The sequence below is a fragment of the Clavelina lepadiformis genome, chromosome 3 (assembly GCF_947623445.1).
Source record: "Clavelina lepadiformis chromosome 3, kaClaLepa1.1, whole genome shotgun sequence".
Classification (NCBI taxonomy): Eukaryota; Metazoa; Chordata; class Ascidiacea; order Aplousobranchia; family Clavelinidae; genus Clavelina; species Clavelina lepadiformis.
The window spans coordinates 10376375-10393300 of NC_135242.1; the positions used below are offsets into that span (position 1 = coordinate 10376375).

At 35.0% G+C, this 16926-nt stretch overlaps 1 protein-coding gene across 2 annotated transcripts in view; it reads left to right on the forward strand.

Annotated features, from left to right (window-relative positions):
• Nucleotides 1-16926, forward strand: part of LOC143448710 (uncharacterized) — a 92741-nt gene that overhangs the window by 17552 nt on the left and 58263 nt on the right. For both annotated transcript variants that reach the window (XM_076948557.1, XM_076948558.1), the window contains exons 2-3: nucleotides 6975-7207; nucleotides 13458-13598. In XM_076948557.1, coding sequence (XP_076804672.1) covers nucleotides 6975-7207; nucleotides 13458-13598 — 374 coding nt within the window. The remainder of the gene's footprint in view (nucleotides 1-6974; nucleotides 7208-13457; nucleotides 13599-16926) is intronic.

Here is a 16926-nt window from a genome sequence, read left to right on the forward strand (position 1 = left end):
ATGATCTCCTAGATTTGGTATTATTTGGCAACTGTTGTTCATCAATGATTAATATTATATTAAATATTAATTTCATAATAGTGTTGCAAGGTGGAAAAATTTGAATCAACAAAACTAAAAAATAAATTCATTTTATAATAGATAATATGGCTCTGCCTTTCTGAAAAAAAGGACTCCGTTTTGTTGTACTTTTTTTATTTTTTTATTCAGAAGCATTTATATATCTGGTATAAAGTCTAAAAATTTCATCTCTTCTTACTACTTAACTTTTCTAGCTCTCAGTACATAGGAAAATTATTATTATTTTTGTACAACCTTCGTACTTGGCTTGACGTAAACGTCGAAGGCCTACATATAATAAATATATAATAATTAGTTTCAATGCACCTAGAACCTTAGACAGTGCCTCGCTTCACTCTTATGGTTGTCACACAAGCAGATTTAGTGGCGGTTTATAAAATACATTTACACAAGTTCTTACGCTATTGCATTACAACATCTTGCATGTCATAATCTAGTCATAATTACAATCATACTACCGTACAGTTGCATGCTACCATTAACACATCAAATAATTCAATATTCTGTACATTGAGTATTGACACAGGTTGCTAAACGCTGTAAACAGCTATGATGAACCAAGTCAATTTAACCACAACATAGGCTTTATTAAACTTACAATTCCAGTACCTACACATACAAATAACGAATCAACCAAGCAGTAAATATAATTAAAGTATAAATAAGTAAAAGTCCTTGCAACAACAAGCATGGCAACCAAATGCACTACATACTGCAGTGCTACAGGTTCCACTGCACTAAGGAACGCCCTACACTGAGCAGAGAAGCACCATCTGCCTCGGGAAATAGGCAATTAGTGATTGGTCAAGGAAGACCACAAATTATCACAACAGCATGTTGTCAATACTAACAATCTTCAGTGACCAAAATTTATCACAAGCAACATAACTTAAACCTACTGTCCACATTTCTTCACAACATCAAGCCTACTAAAGTCATGTTCTCATATACAAAGAAAGGCCTAGGTAAACAAAACAATAAAAAGTACGCAAAACCGGTTATAGCCAGTTTATCAACATTAGATGCAATAGACTTGTTTACGTCTCAGCTTTAACTGAGATCTAACATATATCATGAAAGTTAGTGTATGTAAAAAAGTCCGCTTAATTTTATTTACCTTTGCCTGGATGCAAAGGTTAACATTTTTCCCATCAGTCACAAAAGTAATACTTACAGTTCGATAAAAAATACATTGCTGATATTATTTTGTTTCTGTTTATATAACTATCAGACACTAATTAGAACATTCGTTTACTGAAAATCTTTTGCCATAAATTTTTTTAATTCCCAAATTGTAGGTAAACAAAAATTGCCTCTTTTACTGATGAGACCATTTATCCTCTGAACAAACATGGCTTAATTTTTCAAAATGGCAACTAAAAGAAATAAAAATAATCCCCAATACAAGAGATCTTTGTCTTCTTGGAATCAGTTATGCCATATAGAAATAAGGTTTTTAACACAGTTCTTTATGAAAAATGGGTTACTGAATTGCCTTTCTTGTTGACACAAAAGTGCAGTCAATAGCAAGAAAAGAAAATGAATTTGCTATCGGATTTTGGAGGATTTCAGCAATAACCAGAACATTTTTTCAGGCTAGTAGTGGATAAATGGTTGGAAATTACAACATTTAATGCCAAAGAAATCTGAAACCAAAACTTATATTGGTTTGTAGGAGCATGGGTTGGAACTCCACTACCTGACTATAGCAGTCAGTTTTGACTACCTAAAATTTAGCATCTTATTTATGAGGTATAAAATTTAGATTCAGCTTTCACAATTTATTGGAAATTGTTATAGTTACTGATCAAATGAAGCTTGAACCTCAGGATATATCTGTTCGCTGACTAAAGTGTGACTTAGATATCCTCCTTCGTACACCCATTATTACCCTACAATTATTCAACTATTGTTCAAGTCAAAATCGGTAAAAATAAGTGGTAGGGTAGTTAATTTGATTAGCATTATAAATAGGCTTACATTCTCAATATGACATAAAAATTAACGCTATGTGAGTGGCAGGTTTCTGGCTGTTTATTTTCCAGATGTTTGCCGTTATAGCTGTAGTTAAACATAACTTAAGCTGGACAAAAACATCAAAAAGTTGCTTGCTAACGCTCCAAGTTAACCAGGTTAATATAAAAAAGAACACTGAAACTATCATTCAGCCCACATTTACTTTATTACAGGATACAATAATGCGATCCATTAAATTTTGCTTGAAGGCCCATGGTTGGCCGACCATTAACTGTTTTTAGTGGATGCCCTTGAGCATCCTGGCTCTGTAAAAATGAATGCTCTTTGAAAAATTTGATGCAAAGCTCTGGAAAACTACAATTAATCTGCCAGCAGACACAATCAAACAATGTAGTGTTTTTTAGGTCTAAAGTTTCATAAAAAATCTCACCCTGAAATTGTGACATGCAATAATATATTCAACATAATTCATGATTATCTGAATAATAACACGGGCCAACAAAAAAATTTTGGCATGGAAGGTAAGAACGATTTTAGAGTATATCAGGGGCGCTGAACTCGAAAATGCCATTAGTTTTTGCAAATTGGCTCTAGTTTTTAAGATATTAGCGAATTTCGATATTTTTGGTTCCTTTTAAATTTGAAGGTAGGTTGCATTTTATATTAAGGAACTGCCTATATTAAATGTTGTTGTAAGTCTATGTGCACTAAAACCACAAGAATGAGCTAAAGCTAAAGACACAATGAAATTAGCTAAATGAAGAAGTGCTGCATAAATCTTTTTGTTTCCATATATTCAACACAAAAAACGCCCCATTTATTCGTATTTTCATCAGATTCTCCTAACATATTGCAATTTGTGAGACTAAGCTTCCAATACCACATTAAAATTTGCTTGAAGTGAACAATAAATAGCAGTAATTTGGTAATAACAAACCAAGTATGCCTAAGCCAACACAAGAAAGACAACAATTTGTAAAATAGACGAAATGAACAAGCAATCAATTTTTTTCATTTTCCACGGAGTATTCAAAGCAAAACACTATACGAAGAAATATACCCATTTCAGGATGTGCATTAGTGAAGTTCTTAGATGCACTCTAGTTAATTACTCAAATTAGCTTAAAGTCATCTGCAGGAAAGTCCTCTTGTACGACTTTCGCCTGTAGTCTTGTTGTGGACAGCTTCGCATTAGGCACCAGCAGTAATCTGCCATCATGTGAGTCATCTACCTTGATATCTCTCTTCCATTAATTTGATATCTTGGTGAAACCTTTCACCTTGTTCCTCACTCATATTTTCGAGGTTTTCAGGGAAGCGATCCAAGTGACTGAATAGATAGTGAACTTTTATGCTCATCCTTGATCCAAGAGCTTGAAAGTTCGTAAGCTTCACTTCTACGAGATCCACATAGTTGCTTGCTTTTACAACTGCAATGAAAGAGTACCAGGCTGCCTTCTCAACTTCAGTCATATCTGATGGAAAAACTTGATCTTAAAGTAATTTTCGTATTTGTGGCCCATCAAAAATTCCTGCTTTCAGCTTTTCAATACTAAGACTAGGGAATACTTTGCACAGGTAATCAAAACAAGCACCATCTTTTTCTAAGGCCTTGACAAATTGTTTCATGAAACCCAATTTGATGTGCAATGTGGGTAAAATAATGCGATCACGACTGACCAAAGGTTCATTTACAATGTTTTTATCTCTGTGCACAAGCTGTTCATGTATGGGCCACTCCTTTTTAATCCAGTGTTGATCAGTGGCCCAACTATCCCAGTAACAAATAAAGCAGGGGTACTTGCTGTAGCCGCCTTGTTGTCCTAAGAGAAAGTTGAACATTTTCAAATCAACGCATATCTCCCAGTTATGCTCAGCATAAGAAAGTTTCTTCAAGACCATTTTAACACGTTGGTAGTGTTCCTTTAAAACGACTGAGTGGCCAATTGGAACACAAGCAAACTTGTTTCCGTTGTGAAGTAGCACACATTTCAAACTTTTTTGGAGCTGTCGTTGAATAACCTCCATTCTTCTGGTTTATATTCAAGTAGACCCATAGATGAAAGAAGTCCTTCGATGTTTTTACAGTACACGAAATTATCTTCTTGAGAGAAAAATTGCATTAACATTTCTTCTCTGTCCCGTTAAAACGTTATTTTTGTTGCCAAATCAAGAATGTTATGCTGTGTGTAGATGTTAAGGCTTATGTTGTGCTTGATGGGAGATGATATAAACTAATGTAAGGTCTTATTTACCTCCCAAGCGAGTAATTTGTGCCAGACCACTAAACATTTGGGCAAAACTAAATAGCTGCTTCACATGGCTTCAGTTTTTGTTAACCTTTATAGCATACATTTCTAACTTTTCATGGTATATGTAGGAAGAAGCAATATCTCAAAAACTAGAGCCAATTCAGCAAAAGTAATAACATTTTCGGACTCAGCGCCCCTGATATACCCCTAAATCGATCTAACATATCATGCCTTTTGAAAAAAAATTTTTTTTGTTGGCCTGTGTAATCAATATAATTCATAATTTATTTCCTATTGCATCATAATTTTGAAACACCCTCTTTATACAGTATACTAACCCAGAAAAACCTAAACTAACAGCCTAACAGGTGAGGCCAACAAAAAAGGCGATTATTAATTATTAATGGAAAAGATGCATTAATTACGTGGGAATTATAACTTGGCAGCAAATTTTTTGTTTACACAATTGGAATTTAACTTGGTTGTATAGCTCCAGATAAATATAACAACACTACTCATGATACCATTACCATTCTAAATTATTGCTTACTGTCGTTGTGTATCCACTTGCATAGCTTTTTAAAAAGAGCTTGGACAGAAACAGAATTGTTGATAAAACATAATCAACAACTAAAACAAAGGTTTATTAGATTTTGCAAGAAAATAAATTTAATTTTAGTTATGTTAAGAATGGGAAACCAAGCGTGGCAAGTTGTTTTGGTCTTGAGAGAAGACCTGCACATTTTTTGACCAGAAACTCAAAATTAGCTGTTTATCCATCCGCTGGCTATTACTTCATACAACGCAGAAGATTTGGAAAACTTTTACATGTAACCAAACACTAAGTAGATGATATAATAATTAATAACTTATTGGCCTAAAATCTGAAGTAGCCTGACATAGCTTCTCCTGATATGAAGGTGAAACTTTTTGCTTAGAGCTTGTCTTTATTGTGTGGTTATGGAAACAACATATAAAAATGAAAGGACATGAGAAGTAAATGATTTTTTGGCTTGTGCTTTTATAATGATGTATGCCAACTTTTAACACACAAACCTGTGTGCAAACGAAATACCCCTTTTGACTATACTTGAGCGTAATAGTTCAAAAGTTGCAATATGTTTATTTGAAAGGAATTTTGAAGATTAAAACGGTTTGATATTATATTTTATGTAGTTTTTCATAGGTCCACAATGTTATTTTCATACAATAGACATATTTACTTTTATTGTTATTGCGTTTTTGTTTCTAGTTTTATTTTTAGTAGCGTTTTGCAGTATTCTACTGCATTTCAAACAAAAATCTGTCATTCAGATTAATGTATATGTTAGTAAATTAGTTATTCTTTACTTTTAGCTGTTAAATTGAAATAGTTGATTGTAATGAATACAATATATACCAGCCAATAAGCCAAAAATGTCAAAACATGTGAGGGGGCTTATCGCCTGACCTAATACAGGTCCGGCAAAAAATTATGTCTAATTGGCGGAAGTTCTGTTTGAAGGAATAAACAGTAAACTGTCATGAAATCATCATCTTATAACAATAAAATTAAGGAAATGTATATGCAAATTAATCGTTTCAGTCTGTTTCATGTGTTGTTGAAAATCACTGGTCGTCGTCATATCGGTAATCGAGATGCTTTTTGGCTGACAATAAAATTCGTTATTAATATCATTTCATGCTTTATCTAGTTTTACATTTGGTCTTTGCATTTGCATTTATCTAGTTTTACACTTGGTTGATTTGTCGATCTTGTTTAAAACCGGTCGCTTTAATACAACTTCAAACAATGTCTCGACGGGCATGAGGTTAGACTTTGACTTGTCTAAATGTCTTAGCTGCTCATGTTGGCAATAAAGCGCTGCATTGTCATTTCGCTAAGACTTTTTAGAAGAAAGAACAGAAACAATGCATAATGGTAATGGAAGGCCATTGTGACCTGAAGACCTATGATATGTTAGGTTACAAGTCAATCAGATTGTAGCCAGGTCACAACAGGAATATCTGAGGATAATGGGCATCTCTAGCTGTTGTTACTCCCAGCCCCCAGGTCATTTGTGGGCAGGGTGTTGTACCAGTTAGCCACCCCCTACTGGGGTAACAGGTAATGTAACAACAAGGCATCAGTATTTCGAAACAAATAGTTTACTGTATGGTCAATGGCGACAGAGTTTTCATAGGCAGGAATCTTTTAAAACAATGGCTTGCGAACATGACCTGATATATTAAACTGATGAGTGTGACTATTCTTGGGTCATCGCATACCTATCCAGTTCTCATATTTCACCATGAATTTCCGAAGTTCATATTTCGCAGATCTTGCAAAAGAACCACCGCAACCACTGATAGGCATGGTGGTTCGTATTAATCGAGTCAACCGAGGTTGGCAGGGTTGCACCATTACTCTGCGACTGTCTTCAGACATTACTCTGCCATGTAATGTTAGAGGGATGAACGAATCTGGAAAACTTACTTTCGTGATACAGGAGGCAGGCGGTTGACGTTAAGAGTCTGGTACTCAAGTTCTTTGAACTACTCGTGGGGGACCAGCTAATATTAAGTAGACAAACATAAGACTTTGATTTTGTAGGTGTTTATTGTGTAGATGTAATTCAGAAATTAATGACATCTTGTTAAAATATTCTTATGATTTTGTTATAGATTCAAGTGGAATATCAAATAGGATGGAGGGTTTCATTTAACTCTAACATAATGTGTAACGATGATCTCATACATCATAAGAATGTAACTGGTGGATTAGGGGAATGGCAAACTGAACAAGGGCAAGTAGCAGAAATCAGCGTAATGTGTGCTGAGTATGATCCTGATTTTGATTGGATGATGGGTTACAATCGTTTTTTTTACAATGTGACATCACAGAACGTAACTATGTGGTAAGTTGTTTTGTTATTATTTTAGAATTTACATCCATTTACAAGTTTGTACCATAGAATAGTCGTTCTCAATTTTTTGTCGGTGCTATGGATTTGGAAAAATTTTCTAAACTTGAGATGCTGCAGTGATAACAAACTAATAAATATATGGTCAAACGTCCTAATTAGGCGCACTTTTTTAGAAACTTTCCAATTACAAGTTTACTTGTGCATGAACCTGCACTAAGTCACACTTGGGTGAAAGATGGTACCTACCTACACGTATTAATAATAATAGTTGTAAATGACAACAACTACTTTTCCTAAAATTAGCAATGTATACCGCAATTTTATTGCGGGCCAAAAACATCTAATTAGCCGCACATGTCCGCAAACAGACTCAGTGAGTATAGATGTTAACAAAAACGATTCACTCGATTTTCTCGAGGTTTGCTTCACCATTAGTCACTCTGGTAAATCTGAAACTTTCTTTGATTTTACTTTGTAGGCCTTATGCTATTAAGTTGCAATGCCACTTATGGTGCGAATTAAGAATCACTACTTTTTGTTAATATCTATCATGTTTGGTGAAGGTGAAATGTGAATATTGCAAATAGTATTGTCTTCCAACAATAGAATGGCATGCTGTTAATGTCAAAGTTATATGTTTCTTTGAATTTCTTGGTGTGTGACCTTTTTCAACTTATTCTGTATCGAATGACCTTATTCATGAACTATAATTGAATTGCTTAACCTAATAAATGGATGAGTACAAAAAGCCTAAAACGATGTTTTTCACCTATTTCAGGAAATGTGTTGATGTATTAAAACATAATGAAAACATGTGAGGTGTAACACCTGATAAAAAAGCATCAATAATTCACTGTGCTGCGTATGAAAATTATTTCGCAAAGGTCAAAGATGTTTTAAGTGTTTCTGAATCAATTTTTTGCGCTGAACTCAAAAATGCAACCAGTTTTTTTCAATCAGGTCAAGTTTTTTTTTCATCACATATTTAATTATGCTAGCTTTGGTCATTATTGTGCACAAAGAAACTAATTTCTGTGGTAGCTTAATTGGTCATGCATGTTGTCAATTTTCGCAAGATGGTATTTTTATTTGAATGCAAGGTTTTTGCAATGACAGCCATTTTAAATACTACAAAAATATAATGACACAGTTGAAATAAAGGCACTTACAACTAACCAAGAAAGCTTCCTAACACATAATTTTGTTCAACGGCGCTCAACCTAACAGTAGAAGTTAATATGTTACACTATAGACACGTAAACACTTAACATCACTAATGTGTTTTAAATGCGAAATACTCGCCAACATCAATGTGTGAAATAAAAACGAAGTGTTCAAAATAGCTTAACACAGAAAGCGTTGTGCGGCACATGATGATATTCCGACGATAAATACAATAACAATATAAATACAAATGATTTATGCTGACAAAAAGTGTCGATTCAAAGATATTCTTCTATGTGTGGAATTGGGAAGATCTCTTTTTAAGCACCAACAGTTATCTGCAAGCATGTTTACGTCCCAGTATCCTTGGTACCTTTCTTCCATCTGACGAAGGTCTTGGTGGAATCCCTCTCTCTGTTCTTCGCTGTAGTCACCACAGTTGTCAGGAAAGTAATCCAAATACGAACTCAGAAAGTACATTTTCACAGACATCCGGGCTCCAAGGGATTGAAAGCTTTCAAGCAGCTCTTTAACCTCTGCTTCGTAATCAGGGCTTCTATACTTTCCAAGGAAGTTTGGAATTACTACTCGAAAAACTGTCCATGCTCTTTTTTCTACTGCACACATGAGTGCAGTAAAACCTTCGTCTTTGATCAGCTCACGGATCTGTGGCCCATCAAAGACTCCTGCTCGTAGCTTCGCTTCAGAGATACGGGGAAATTTCATTTGTAAGAACTTGAAGGTTGGGCCATCTTTATCAAGTGCCTTGGTATAGTTTTTCATGAGACCAAGTTTAATGTGGAGAGGTGGCAAAAGAATATTTTGTGGATCAACTAAGTAAGCAGATTTGACATTTTTAAATCCAGGTGTAAAACTTGTTCTGGGTGGCCAGTTAATTTGTGTGTAGTGGCGATCATCAGCCCTCGAGTCCCACAGACACAAAAAACTTGGATGTTTAGTGTAACCGGCCTGTAACCCAAGAAGTATCGAAATCATTTTTAAGTCACCACATATTTTCCATTTGTGTTGGCTATACTGAAGAGATTTCAAAAGGAATTTCATTTCTTCATAGCATTCAGTGAGCTTCACTGAATGTCCAACAGCAACAGAACCAATCTCATTGCCATTGTGTAGTAATACTGCCTTCAAACTCTTTACAGATGAGTCCAAAAACAATCGCCATTCTGCCGAAATGTAGACTATGCCCAAAGCTGATATTAATCCTGAAACATCTTGACAGTATACTAGGGAATGGTCTTTGTCATAATTGAAACATTTTCTAAACTCTTTATCTCTAGACCGATACCAGAAATATGTGGTGCGTGGAGCTAGCAAGTTGTTCTCACGTAGTCGTGATCCTAGGAGCTGAGCGGATTCTTTGGTGAGATTTAAATCCCGTGTTAGGTCATTCAGCTCAAGCTGTGTAAGAGGCTTCGGTTGGCTTGTACTTTGCTCTGCATCCCATGTGTCTTGTACACTTGCTTTGCTCTCTGCAGATGAAGAACACTCCATTTCACTTATTTCTCCAGTTGGTTCTGGAACAGAAATACCAGGGCCATGTGATACTGCACACTAAACTGAACACACTAAACTGCACACTAACCTAGCCTGTAAAAACCAGTTCAGATGTTTAACTTTTCAAGCATCAGGTGCATTCGATATGTTCTTCTCATTGTGATGTCACTGAAGTTTCATCAAAACTTAATTCAATTGCTAAATCTTTTTTATGACATCACAAATCTCAATCGCAAGACGCTGAACTTGTCGAAAATTTCAAATGCAATTTGCCAAAAAACTAGACCTGATGGAAGAAAACGGATAACAGTTTTGGATTCAGCATCAAAAAGTACACTAAGAACCGTCAATACTTTAGTAACCTCAAAATTAACGCAGCACAGTGTAATATATAGCTTTAAGATTGCTGCAAAACGTTGCAAACAAACAACAACACACGAGCAATTCACATCAAAAGCTTCATGCCAACTCTCGTCTATTTGTATACTTGACATCATTGTACAGTACACGGTTCAATGCAGCGAATTTCGGAATGCGCCACTTGTTACCGTTCAGAGGTTCTACCCTCAGGGACCACTAATAACCAATTCTGAAATTGCTAAGCTAGACTAAGTGTCTCCCTTAATCTCGATTAAGCTGTAACGATACTCCAATAACTTATTTATTTTAACAGTCCTTTTTATGATATCATCTTTTGCATTCCAATCGGGAGAGCTTTTATTAGTCACCACGCTGAAAGCGAAAATGATAAAGCTGAGTGATTTTGAAGTTACAAGGCAGTAAACGCATTAATGCTGACAGTAGAATTATAGTGCCCTTTAGCGACAAGTACAATGTAACTTTCCACAATTTTCCACAATTTGAAAGTAGTGATCCAGTTTTCATGTCTTAAATGGTTAACGGCTTAGCTATTCTATTTCCTTGTTTAGTGAGTCCATTTTATTAGGTTTTTGTACCGGACATGGGTGGAAATAAACTGCTTTATGAAACATATTTAACATATAAAGCAAAGGTTTACATCTTAAAAGACACCAAAGAAAAAAGAAAAAACTTTAGTCATGCGAAGAGTCATCTCAAGACCACTCAGGTGAATGCGTTTTTGTTTATGTGCAAACCGCACCAAATTCCAGCGTGCATTATTGTTTCTGACTCCGAGGAAGATTTAAAAATCGTTTACCTGTGATCTAAGACTAGATTCTCCATTAGTAAACGACATAAAAACTTTTTCGAATTACGAACGTAGAACGTGCAACCACAAAGTTCAGACAGCCAATGCAAAACATGTCATTGGCCTAAAACCAATAGCCTGACAAATTACGTTCAGACAAGAAGGTCAGACCACATGCAGTGAGCTTATTTTTAGCGTGTGGTTAGATGAAAGAAAAAAAAAGAAAAGGACATAAAAAGCGATAATTTTTTTTGTTAATGACCTGTGCACATCTTTTTTGGGACAAATCTGTGTACACTCGATTTAGGACGTTTGACTATACATATTGACTATGTTGTATCTATTGTATCCTCAACAAAAAGACAAATATATATACCATTTTAAGGTGATGTGTGGACCTGCTTATTTTTACAAAATTCGTTGCATCTTGGGAGAATTTGTGGAACTACTTTTTGAATTTTACTTTTGACGTTTATTTATGTTCGATGTTTTGTTCACTGCAGATAATTCTGTTTTGCATAAATAAGTCAAGTAGCGAAAGGGATAACAAATGTAGTGCCTGTTTTGCCAAAGCTGAATCTTCATCATTCAATGCAAACGAAAAATCTGTTGGATTTAAGGGATTAAACATTCTTTTCAGTGAATTATTATCGCACGTGATTCATTCAAAGCTTGTTAAGTTTATGAAAAAGTACTGGAAAAATGTTTCACTCTTTTTTGGATAAATATTGTAAATATATGCTTCATAATGTTGAAGGCAGTGTCATACTTTTCTTTTTAAGAAAATTGGATAGGAAAGTAAAGTACTGAGAACTTTCGGGCACTGTTACTATATCTTTCTTCCACAAAGACAGCTTTATAATGAATACTGCAATTTTATCTGAAACGTCAAGCAATTTATTTCCCTGCCTTTACATAGAAATATTCAGTTTAGAAAAGATATCACACAGGAAAGCTAGTTTTAGTAGAAATTCATTCTGAGTCATGCAATCAGGAAGTTGATTATATTCTTGTTGCAAAAAAAGCTTGCAACTCATCTGTCAGTTCGTAGACTCATACAAAGGAATTTCCAAACAAAAGCCATCTAGATGCACAATAAAACAGCAAACTTTAAAGCTCTGCGTATATCTCTGCACAAAGTTAATCAAAATCTGGGACAGACATAGGTCTAGCACAATCTGTGCATAGGCTGGTACATCTTTCTCAAATTAAACTGTTTGTCAAAATGAAATCAACAATTATATTAAAAAGACTAATTTCCTGGCTTCCAAGTTGAATAGTTTTGTAAACTAGCAGCTTTTTTACTAATTTCTTTTCAGAGAATTTCACAAATCAAGTGTGCATCTCCATTGCTTTCAATTGCTTCATTCAATTGTAGACCAAGTTATTGTTGCTTTATTTGATCAGTCAGTTAGTTATGAATGTCTCCTGCCAAGTCAGATTACTGTACTTTGAAGGTCGATTTGCAGCATGCAGTATTAATTACTCACCAATGGTATCAGGCTTTTTGCACTTAGCAATTTTGTGCACAACTTGGTAAAGATGCTAATAAAGCCCTTGATGCGAGTTGCGTGGATTTTTAAATTTGTGGACACTAGACTGTTTACATCGTTTCATTTTCGAACAAAAAGTCCTTGAGTTTATTTTCCAATTGCGTTTGTAAAGATGTTAAATGATGTTTAAGCTTGTTAGGAAGTATGCTCTCACTAGCTACTACAACTAACACACTAAGGTTTTTCCTCGGCATTATGCAGGGTAAGTTTGAACCCAAGATCTAAATAACTGTCATCATACTTGCGAAACTTTGATTTATTCCTATCACCTTCAATTTTAGATTTATGCTTGGTCTCACATGGTTTGAGAACCACTGCTTTAGATCATTGTGGTTGAGGATCGTATGTGAACATGTATAGTCACGCTGCATAGTCACGCTGCATAAGGAAACTTTAGCCTGATTTGACATGTTTTATACATCTTATGATAACTTTTGTTCATTCTAGCATATGCTTGATGTCTGCTTCTGGGCTTCGCTGCGCATAGGCACTAGGAGCCATTTCATCAACAATGCTTTCATTTGGCTGTGATACGAGTGTGACAAGCTATGAATGAATGACTTGACCAGTCTAGGAATTACTTACTACAGTTAATTGTGATATAAGTTTGACTGTTGTCAGTTGAGTTGTGAATTCCTGTAGAGCTGTTGTTAACTATAGATTATGTTAGTCATGTGTAATGCATTGGTAACATGATGCGTGATAATACTAAAAAAAAGTTTCAGATTTAAGCGATAATTTTACATTTGTGACTATTATGTGACCCTTTAAAATAATCTGTGTAGTAATTCACTACTATATAATAATTCACTACTAAATTTAAATAATAGTTACATTTAAGGTTTGTTGGAAGATGTTGGGTCGGAGAACTTTTTTATACGGGTTGTGAGTGGAGCCTCTCATTTATGGCCAACATAGGAATACGTTCTGATACTGGAAAGCCAAATTCCTCTCCTAAATCTGGTTCTATGCCCATTATAAGGTTAATAACTTACACTTTTCTTGTTTTATCTGTATTCATTGCTATTCTCATGTATATTGTATAGTTATAAATTAATGGTAACTTCTTTAGATTATCTGGTTTGCTTGTCATTCAGCTTTAGTTATTGTCTTTAAACTTTTTTTGCTATGTTATTGAAAATTCCTATGCTTACTTATGAAATGAATAATGCTGATCAAATATATACATACCTTGCTAATAAGCTATTGATGAAGTGAATCCATAGAATAGCTTGTTTCAGTATGTGAGTAAGTGTATGAGAAAATTGGTCATTGAGTTGTTTTAGCAACATAAGTGTTAAGGGTGTTGAATTAGGATCTAGTTTGCATGTTTAGCACCAATTTCAAATTCTTCACGTTGCTAAAAGACTATGTGCATCATACATTGAAATTCATATGATCACTTGATGTCATCAGCACTTGACAAATGCACACTTGTATACATGTGCCCATCTCCCAAACTTAGTAATTAAAAAATTCTTGACTATCTTTATCACAAACACTGGGTTGTTTAAGGATATGACTTTAAACTACATCTGTTGTGTGCTAGAGACGTAGTATCTTATCATAGACCAGACATGTATCAAACTGGTAGAAGGGTTGCTCATGGCCCTTAGCCTCGCCAACATGTGAGATAGGAGAAGGCAAACTCTGATTTCAAACTGGCGACCGTATTGTCAGGCTGGAGGAGGAAATCTTAAAAAGTAAAGTATACTGTTATAGTACTCGGTAAAGTTTTCAGAAAAGGTATAGGATGCTTTGCTCTATGGGCGTTAGGCCACACCTGCTAACACAAAGATTTGTAGTGGCCTGGGAGCCACTTTCAATACCAATATATCATTCGTGGGAAAGTATTCGCCAGTTGTTTATTGAAATGTTGTTTGTTGATGAAACTGCAATTGTCGCTTAATATTTGGAAACCTTCTCTAAATAACTTCATGCGAAAGCGCCGTTTAGTACGTTACCAGGTGATTTCATAACATCCGAGTTTTAACTGTAAATAATCCCCATTGCCCAACGCTTATTTTATTGTTTGCGATTTCTGACATATTTGTGTATATTGTGTTGAATACTTCCGTTCACATCGCTCCACTTTATAAACTCGAACTGATACACGAGTAGGAGCGCAGACAGAGATACAGAATCGTACGAACGTATTACGTTAGTCGTGTTAATTGTAATTCGTTAGACTTGTTTTAAATGGTGAATGCTAAGTTTGTGATTGTGTCATATTCGGAACCTGTACAGTTCCTACAATAAAGGACCGTTTCTGAGAAACTGTATCTGTAATATCGTAAGAGCTTTCGGCTAGTAAAACGTTAGGTTAGAGAATTCTAACCGCACGCAACCACGGAGTCAGATCATTAATTCGGCAGGTAAATTAAGTCCGAATATCATAAGTCAAGACTGATAAACAGTGCAACAACCTCTGCAGATTCAAATAGAAGTCAATGGAAAGTGGGATTTTGACTGATCAGAACATCGCCGATAACGTCAGCTTCAGTGGCATACCAAATATAGTAGCTGAGTTGACGATACACATCATCAAGCGCTTGCAGCTAACATGTTTTCCAACTTGTAATTATTCTGATGAATATGACATTACAAGAGATATCTGAGGACATTGATAATACTATTACTAGAAGTAAGTCACATAGCAAAATCGTGATAGGAGATCTCAATGCTAAAGTTGTTATGGCTGAAGCTTGCAAATTTTTTATCGAATTCTTCGGATTAATATTGTTATTAATAATATGTTATAATTTTGTTTGTGCCTTGTGTAATTTGTAGCTTTCACTTTTCCCATTTTGTATGGCCATTAACTTTGACGTTAATGGAAACACAAAGGTTAACATTTGTTTTTCTCATATCATCTGCTTTTTGCCCCCATAGTTCGGTGACAGTTGGCAAAACTGGACAGCGCTTGTTTTAAAATATTGGTCCTCACGGTCTTTGATGAAAAATCAAGTGCTGCTCATGCTCTTGAAAAAAAAGAAATGAGTTTACTCACAATCTCGAGAAAAGGGAAATGAGCTTTTTTCTCTCATGGTAGTTAAATTAAATCTCTTGTTGTTTTTTCTACTACGCAGTTTCGCAAATCAATTGCATTTGTATGTTATAACAAAAACTTGTTTCCAGTTGTAAGTTATCATTCTTACTTTCAGGTTTGGTATTTCCAAAGATAATGCAAGCAGATTATTAGCTGATGTGGTAGTGAGTCATCTTACTTCCAGGAAGTTTTATTCAAATTATTTTTCTGGCATTAGTGCACTTGATGCATTATAGTTAATCATCGCATTTATACTTTTGCAGGTTATATTTTTGTAAGGTAGAACACTTTTTGAAGCACTTTTAGTTGTAAGGAAATATGTCACTTGATCAGTTAACATCTATCCTATTTACAGCGTAATAGGCCAGCTCACTGTTTTTTTGCCCCAGCATCAGATAAAAATTGGTCTCAAAGCAGTCAAGACTTATATGATTTGTGTATTATAAAGTGTCATCACAATGTTTCTAGTGACAAGCAAACAAGCATGCTGCCTTTTTGAGAAAATATCATTGTTTCCTCAATCATTTGCAAAAAATGAGCACATTTGCTAGCATGCACTCAATTGAGCAATCTCGTGTCCAGCTCTGACTGTCGGAATTAATAACAAAACTTTGTCATGGTAGTTGCTGCTTGGGCATGTGCAATGCATATTGAAGCAGTGTGATGTTCTTGATTACTTTTTTATTTTTTGTTAGGTGAGCTTTGTAGTAACTGGTCCGGACTCCTGATGTCACATCAGCTTTTTTGGCACGAAGGGAAAGTTTCTGCTTTCTTTCACAGCTACACGTTGTGATTGATAGGTACCCGTAAAACATTTTAATTTAACATTTTTTGACTTGACTTGATGTTGCAGAACTTCCAAATGAAATAATCCCAACACTTATGACAACCCATCACTCCCCCAATTTCGGGACAAAAGGATAAAAAAATATAGGTTTAAGTGTATGCCTGATTACAGGTGGAAGGGTAAATATTACGACAACAATGACAATAACAACTGTAGGTTATGGATAATAGGATTTAAGTTTAATATTTTGTTCATTTGTTACATTTTTAACTATTTGCCATCAGTTCAAGTGACATAATCATTTAATATATATATTTTGAAGTACTGCGAGATCAGAAGTACATGCAGTTCTCCCAGGAGCAGTAGGGGCTCCAAATTCTAGAGGTGGGTTCTCCCCCATCCCCAAAAATAACACAGCCCAACAAAAAAAAAAATTTTTTTGAGGTGCCAGCGATGTTTCAACGGATTTAGGGT